The following is a 7,986-nucleotide window of genomic DNA, read 5'->3' as shown; positions in this document are numbered from 1 at the left end:
CTCTCTGGTACTCTGGTCCCAGCCTAGTGTGGAAGGAGAGTGAAACTGAGCTAGAGGTGTTTTCTGTGAAAGTCCCACCAATTTATTAAACACTTAACATTTGGAGGGTTCTGCCTATGTGTGAGGCTTTCCTCTTTGATGACAATCTGTTCGTGAACTCTGATATTGGAAGGACAGCAGATCACTATCTCATACTAAATGAAGATTTAGCACATTTCATTGAGGTAACCCTCAGCTCAGCCCCCACCCTGCCCGACTACTGGATTTATAAATCACAGGGCAGGATCATGGCAGCTGGAGTCCCAAATTAATAAAAGCCAGAGCCGGAAAGTCTTCTTGGATTGTGCCAGTCTCAGAGTTTGCTCTTGAGTATAGATTCTGATTTTCTGTGCTGGTAATACGGAGCCATCTGGGATAGATCTGCAGGGATTCCAGGGAAAGCATGGCTATATTCACCCACCTGGATGTCTAAGTGTACGTTAGTTTGCATTTCCAAACCTGCTTCTACTCTGGATAGTACACTTTTACAAAGCTTATCAGAAAACTGGTCTAAAAGAACACATGCTTTAAAGAGCATTAAAAAGCATGAAGTAAATAGGAGGCCTCCAAACCTCAATAGCAACATTTTCCAACACAGGCAAAGGATTTCTCTTTCTTTCAAAAGACATCACATCCAGCTCTCAACAGTACTAGATAATGGCAATGGGGGAGTGATGCAACTTATAAGCCCCAAATATCACTGGAGGCCAGCATTTCATCCTTTTCCCTAACCTGACTTTTCCCTGCCTGCTCAAATAGGCTTATTTAAATGTCATCTCTTGGTCCTTCCCTTGACCTCTCTCCTGGCAAATGGCCTAATTAATAAATGGTCAAAAGGCTGAAGAAAGAGAAGAGGCCAAAATAAGCCCGAACTTGGATAACCTCTGCCTGGAATAAAGGCAAGTTGCCGCTGTAATAACTTCCAGATGAATCATGACATTTTCTCAGACACCAGCAGATGAACTGATGTCATTCTATTTGCCTCCCACTTCTGCCATCCAGAATCACTGATCTCCGCTGGGGCTGGTAAAAACAGCTTGTTGAGGTCTCCAGTCTCTGGCCATTCTTAGGGATGGTCATTTTATTCCTAAGTGTAACCCCTTCTGGTGTGACCCATGTGTTTTCTGCCAACTCCCCACAAAGAAGGCCAGGGGAAATTGTCTGGGTGGGACTTCTGATAGGGGACAGCAGGACCTTGGAATCTGTCACTGTAGATGAGGGGGGCGGGTGGTCCATGATGGGGAAAGGAGGACTGAATAAGATTAGGCTCTGAGGTCTTCCTGGTCTTGACCTGTGGAAAGGCTTAGAACCCCCTGATGGTCGCTCTATTTTTGAAGAAAGAAGGTTGTCCCCAGATGGCTCTGTCTCTGATGTGCGCTTTCTACATTGCACTACTGCATCCTGAGTGGAGAGCAGGTTAACTAACCCTGGTTCTGGAGAAAGGGTGGATCCCTCGCACATGCGAGATGCAGTGGCATCCACTGGCAAGGACTCAATGGCTCCTGTATCTTGCTTTGGTTTCTCTTCCTTTGGGCTTTCCAAGGAGGAGAGAGAAGCATCTTGGGCAGGTTTCTGAGAGGTTCCACCAGTTGAGCCGGGTTCCTCTTGGTTCCTCTCCAGGGGCTGAGCCCCACTCTCCTCTGAGCTCTGAGAGGGCAGGGGCTGTGGGATCTGGGTGTACTGAATCTTGGGTGGAATGACTGGGACTGCCCTGGCCTGGCACATTTTGACCATGAAGGAGGTTCTCACAGCTGACACACTCACAGGAGCTGAGTTACGGCGGCCCGTCAGGGCATGAGCAACAATGTCCAGGTCCTGAGAGTCCTGGGAGTAAACCCTCCAGGGGTCTACTTTACAGTGAGATGAGGTCATCCATGTGATCTTTGGGTCTCCTGGCTCAGAGAGTTGCATTCCAGGTGAACCAAATGAGGCCACATTCTCAAACCGGAAGAGGTCAGTGATGGGAATGGCAGAGTCCAAGTTGAGAGAAGAAGGCCTATTTTTCCCCTTTAGGGTCCCACATTCAGTGCTCTTCAGCTGTAACTTTGGGGGATGCTCTCCAGGTGAGGTGCTGTCTTGCACACCCGGTGAATTCTCCTTGCTGTTTTCTGGCCCAGGATCACTAGCTTGCTCAATTTGAGGGTTGTGTGGCCCCAGGTGTGTCCCCAGTTTCTTTCCCTCTGCTAGACTGACAGGGCTGGATTCTGCTGATTTGGGCTGCAAACCACCTGGTCCCTTCTGGTTGTGAGGAACCTCTGTCCTTTTCAGGCCAGACAACTCTTGAAAGGACCTCATGGCTTTCTCATCCCATCCAGTAATCTCGCTCCTGGGTGCCAAGGGCTGCAGAGGGTTGGAATTCCTCTCTGCTTCAAGATTAGCACAGCTGCTGGAGGAGGAACCCTCAAGAGTCCACTGGCTCTTAACCGTGGTTTTGCCATCTAGAGAATGGCTCTGGCGAAGGCTGGGCCTGTGGGAAAGCCTCTTCTCCAACCGGTGGCCCTGGGGGCCCTGCATCTGGGCCTCTTGTACATCTTTAAGGGTGGGTGAGTGCAGGGGACTTGTCACCCACTGGGGCTCCTCCCAGGGCTCCACCATCTCCAGACCATGCTGGGCAATGTCTGTCACAGTGTCATCTTCATCACAGTCTGAGGGATCCTGTGCTAAGTGGGCCACATCCTCCTCTCCTTGTGGAGAAATCTCAACCTCCCTGGTTGGGCTTGGAAAGCTAGAGCCTTTGCCCTCAGAAGCAGCATTCTTTGAATTTTGCTCTTCACTCTGCTCTGAAGAGGCCTCCTCTCCCTGACAAAGACTGGGAATCCCAGGGCTGCCTTTGGACTTCAGCTGATCTATATACGGGTTTGTTCTCAAATTCCCAGATGAGTCTTCTTTCTCAGGGCCACCCTTCAATAGCTGGACTGGAGGCGCCTCCTCCAAAGGAGTTGGAGGAGGAGGAGAAACAGGCAGGAGCAGAGGAGACAGATTCCCTGGGCCCCCCACCTCCGCTGCCGCTTGTGGAGGAGACTTCTCAAATGGAACCATTTCCAGAGGAGTCAGGCTGGCAGGGTCTGGGCGCTGGCCCTTTTCAGGCTCGGATCTATGGAGGATGCTGGTTGTCTCCGACTTCTCTCTATTGGCTGCTGCGGAAGTGCCCTGTGTGCTCTGATTGGTTGGATCCTTAGTCCACTCCTCCAGAGGGGCAGAAACTGGAGCTGGGGCGGAGCCACAAGGCAGGCTCCCAGGAGGCTCTGGGGAAGCAAAAGGCCCTGGACTAGACTCAAGAATAGGCTGAGTCGCGCCGGTCTTTAGAGCAGGTGGTGGCAAGGAGGAGAGTTCCTCCTCAGATTCAATAATTTTCAGCTCTTGTTGAATCTCAGGCCAGATCAGGGCGTTGGCCAGATCATCTTCATCCTGAAAAACATCAAGAAACTGATTACTTAGAACCAAAGACTCTCTCGGCGCGGACATCCGCACTGTTTCCCAGGGAGCGTCTAGGGACTGGAGCAGTGCCTGGCGGCGCTAACCTCAGCACACAAAGGATACAGTGTTAGTAATAACTGTGGCTGTTTATTCATGCTTACCGTGTGCCATGACATCATTAACTGTATTTTCTTAATTTCCCCAAGAACCGTAAAAGAGAACTACTACTGTAACTACTCCCATTTTAGAGATGAGAACTGTGTTCAAATAGATTAAACATTTTACCAAAGCCACACAGCAGCAGACCAAGATTGAATTCCAGCTCAGTCTGCCCCAGAACATAAGCACTTAATCCCTGTGTACTGTTGCCCTAATAAAACAAACCAACCCCTGATCTCATATAACCTCAGGTTGACCCGATGGCTCACAAGAATGAGAGTCTCCCAGTGGAATGAAATGGTAACTCTTGTCCTGACACCTGCTTTCCAAATAAATAAAAATAGCTTTCCCCTCTTATTACCAAAGAAATACATACTCCACATGGAAAAAAAGATTTGATACATATGAAAAGAAAAGAAGGATGAAAAATAGCAAAATGATATACCCCCAATTCCCCATAGATAACCACTGTTAACTGAGATGGGTGCTTCCTGCGCCATCTTATTTGTTGTCCTTGTCTCCCCTCAAGTCCAGCTTCTCTCTGTCCTCCTCGGCTCCTCCCTTTCCCTACACAAAGCCCACAGCTGCAGAAAGGAAAGGGATGAAGGGAGGCCTGGTCAGGGCCAGGGGAGCAAATTTCAGTTCCTTTTGCTTCTTATCTCAAGGCCTAATTCTGTCCCGAGGAGAAGCAGTTTGGGGAGGCATTTCTATCCTGAGGGGCGGACGGCCCTTCTGGGAAGTCTGACATGCTAGCCACCTGACATCACTTCTCCCCTGGCTCTGATCACATGTCATTTCACATTACAGTTAATTGGACGCTTGTCTTATCTTTCCCAATGGACTGTGAGTTCCTCCATCAGGAACTGTGTTCATCCATCTTTGATTCCTCAAGGCCAAATGATGCCTGGTATACTGTGAGTAACTGCTCAATAAGGGGTCTGTGAATTTGAGTGGGTTCATTGTTTTCTTTTATTTCCTTCTGATAACTGTCCGGGAGTAGGATTACTTGGTCAGAAGGCAGGGGTATTTTTGAGATCTAATTCTACTATACTGCATTTATCTGTGTACATTTCTATTTTGCCTACTAGACTGTGCCCTCCTTCAGGTCAGAGGCATCTCTTTACTCTCTGCAGCTCCTACATTATTGATCTCTTACTAAGAAACAATACATTTAAATGAATAAATGAACATCTAAACTCCCCTCCACCCCCAGTCTGCCACTTCAGTTAAGTGGACCATAGTGCATGTTTCGCTCAGATCAGAAACTCATGGGTTGTCCTTGATTCTTCCTTCTCCCTCAGTCCTTATCCAATCCTTCACCAAGTCCTATTCACTTGACCTTCCAAATAGCTCTGAAAGCCTTCCATTTCTATCCCCGGTTCCCCCACTCTAGTCTAAGCCACCATCTTTTCTCCCCTGGTCTGCCACAGACTAGCCTTCTAATTGCCATCCCTGCCTCCTGTCTTGCCCTTCTCCAAGCCATTCTCCTCACAGAATAGAGTGACCTTTAAAAGATAAAATTCGGAGCAAATCAGAAGAGTTTCCTTTGCCCTTAGGTTAAGCTCCAAATCCCTTCCAAGCAACCCTGCCTGACGTGGCTTCTGCTTTGCTCTGAGCCTCACTTGCTCTAGTCCACGTTCCCGTTCTCCAGCCTCGTTCTTATTCCTTGAATGTTTCGTGCTCTTTCCCATTTCAAATTCATGGCACATCTTACGCTTTCTGCCTGAGAGTCTCTCCCTTCCTACTCTGCTCCCTACCCCTTTCTCCTAGCTAAGTTCTCAATCTAAATATCTATTCTTCAGAGAAGCCTTCCCTGACCCTTGTGACCCTCCCCCTCTGACTAGGTTGCATCCCCCTGTTATATGCTCCCACAGAACTCATACTTCCATATCACCCTAGAAAAGACTTGGTTAATGACCTTTCACCTACTAAGCTGTCAGCTCCAAGAAGACAGTGATGGTGACCATCTTGTACACTGCAGTGATCCCAGTGCTCATCAGAGTGTGACACAAAATAGGCGTTTAACATATGTTTTTAAATGAATGAATGAATTGCCGCTTTTACTTGTTTCCATGAATCCAGCCTGGTTCTCCTTCTAGCATTAACTTCATCTGCTTCTCAAAGCAATGTCATTCATACTTGATCCCTCCCCAGACTCAATCCCCATAATACTCTTTGCAACCTTCTCCTTCTATAAATACAAACACACCTTACAGGAACCCTTATTCAGGCCTCCGGAGGCCACTGTGGTGTGCCTGCACTGCCCTAACTCCCAGTCCACAAGCCTTTTGTGCGTGTCCCAGAAACCAAGTTCCTGGAAGCAAGTTAAAAGGCAAAGTTTTCTTTTCCCCTTTGGCACACTCCTCCAGGTCACAGAGCTATTTCTCAAATGTAAGACTCCTCCCTGGATGTCCCTGGAAAACCTCCTCACGACTTCATCTTGAGCAAGGATATCCCCCCCGCAAAAGACCTTGGAGAATCCCACCTCTAAAAAGTGGAAAAGGTTTAGTACGCTCTGGCATCATGTTTTAAGTTCTCCAGAGCCATAGGAGGAAGGAGTAGATCCTGAAAATCTTACAGAAGATTTTTACAAATAAACATAGACAACTGTCCATCCAGGATGTCTGGAAGAAGAGAGCTGGCCCCCATGAATGGTCATCACGTTTGGGACCAGGACACGAGAAGCAGGTTTTGCACTGCTTCCGGGATTGAATGTCATTACATTCCCAGGACATGTTACTGGTTTATGGTGACTTCAGGTCAGAAATATTTATAGAGTTGAGTCGGTCCTAGGGAATCTGAGCTGGATGGTTACTTCGTATCACCATAGGATCCCTGACAGGTTCACTGCAAAAAAATCCCAGACCTGATTAGAAGGCTGTGCCGTAAAGTCCCCTTGGCAGAAACTGGTTCTTCAAACAAACAACAGCAACAAAAAACTTTGGCTGGACCAGGCAGTGAGTCCACCTTACCATCTCATGGAGGAACACTGCTTCACCTCTGGCCCCAGGGCTCTCCTGCAGAGCGCTGGATTCCACCTGGCCAGTCTCTCCACCCTCCTCCACCGCCTTCTCTGCATCCAACTTCTTCTCTAATTCACTTGAATGTCGAGAGCCTAGGGAGTGTTCTGAGGTTTTCTTCTCCGGTTGGCCGCCTGGCTCCTGGGGAAGGCCTTTGCTGCATTCCAGTGCTCTCACTGCATCTGGTCCTGGCTTAATATTCTCAAGCGCTGCCTTCTTAGGTACAGATGCTGCAATGAGGATGAGAGTTATCAGTGGAAGGAGACTCCATTCAAGAGAGGCCGTTCCCCGCACAGTCTTTGTCCCAGACTAGTTCTGTGTCACATGGATGGAGGGAATTCGCCCAGCTCACTGCTCCCTCACATTCTTTACCCTTTCCTCCTACCAATGATCTGTCCTCTGATGCCAGAGTCTCAGACTGTTGGAGATGGGAGGGACCTTGAAGATCATCTAGTCCGGTGGTTTTCGATTGGCAACCGTTTGCCCCTCCCCTCTCCAGGGGACATTTGGCAATGTCTGGAGACACTTTTGGCTCTCACAACGGGGTGGGGGGGAGTGGCTACGAGCATCTAGCGGGTAGAAGCCAGGAATGCTTCTAAATATGCTACAAAGCATAAGACCGCCCCCCACAAGGATTACCCAGTCCAAAATGTCAATAGTGTTGAGGTTGAGAAAGCTGGCGCTAATCCAATCTTTTGCCTGTTGCCTAAGGTCACAGAAACCTGTGATTTACACCAAGCTACAAAGATGTATTATGATTATGATTGCAGCTTCCCGTGTGACTCTTCCCAGGGGTGATCTGCACATCAGTTTGGATATATCTTTATATCTAAAGTGATTAAGCTCTGATCTTAAACATCTACCAAGACACTAGAGAGGGAGGCAGACTTCATGTTTGGCCCCTACTGCCTTGCCTGAAGAAGGTCCTATTTCACTGTATAAGGCTGTTTCCACAATGTAGACTCAGTACTTAGCACAGTGCTTGTTACATAGCAGATCCTCAGTGATATTGTTATTGTTTACATTGGAATTAACGAAACCTGAGTTCAAATGCTAGTTTCTCAGTGAATCTTGTAAACTTGATACAATGGCATAATAATAGATAATAATATATTACAGGGCTGTTGTGAGGATAAAGTAGATTAGAGGGGCAAAGCACTTAGTACAGTGTCAGACATACAGTAGAAGCTCAGAAAAGTTTACTGATTGAGAATGAACTCTTCTCATTGCCTCTAGTTATGCTGGTAACTTAAGGCCTCTAACCACAGTGTTGGCTTTAAAATCAGACCCAGTAGTAGCATCCTGATGTCAGAACTAATAATGCTTCAGAACTGACAAAGTGCTATTTTCC

The 7,986-nt window shown here is 47.8% G+C and overlaps 1 protein-coding gene across 1 annotated transcript in view; it reads right to left on the bottom strand.

The window, feature by feature from the left end:
* Positions 1-284: 284 nt before the first annotated feature.
* Positions 285-7,986, bottom strand: part of ARHGAP31 (Rho GTPase activating protein 31) — a 108,320-nt gene continuing 100,618 nt past the window's right edge. The window contains exons 11-12 of the mRNA XM_082839318.1: positions 6,588-6,865; positions 285-3,447 (exon numbers count right to left, since the gene is read on the bottom strand). Coding sequence (XP_082695444.1) covers positions 1,009-3,447; positions 6,588-6,865 — 2,717 coding nt within the window. The 3' untranslated portion in view covers positions 285-1,008. The remainder of the gene's footprint in view (positions 3,448-6,587; positions 6,866-7,986) is intronic.

Source organism: Leucopleurus acutus (assembly GCF_964270905.1).
Source record: "Leucopleurus acutus genome assembly, chromosome: 5".
NCBI lineage: Eukaryota > Metazoa > Chordata > Mammalia > Artiodactyla > Delphinidae > Leucopleurus > Leucopleurus acutus.
The sequence above is the reverse complement of the archived record's forward strand: the minus strand, read 5'-3'. Positions and strand labels throughout refer to the sequence as shown.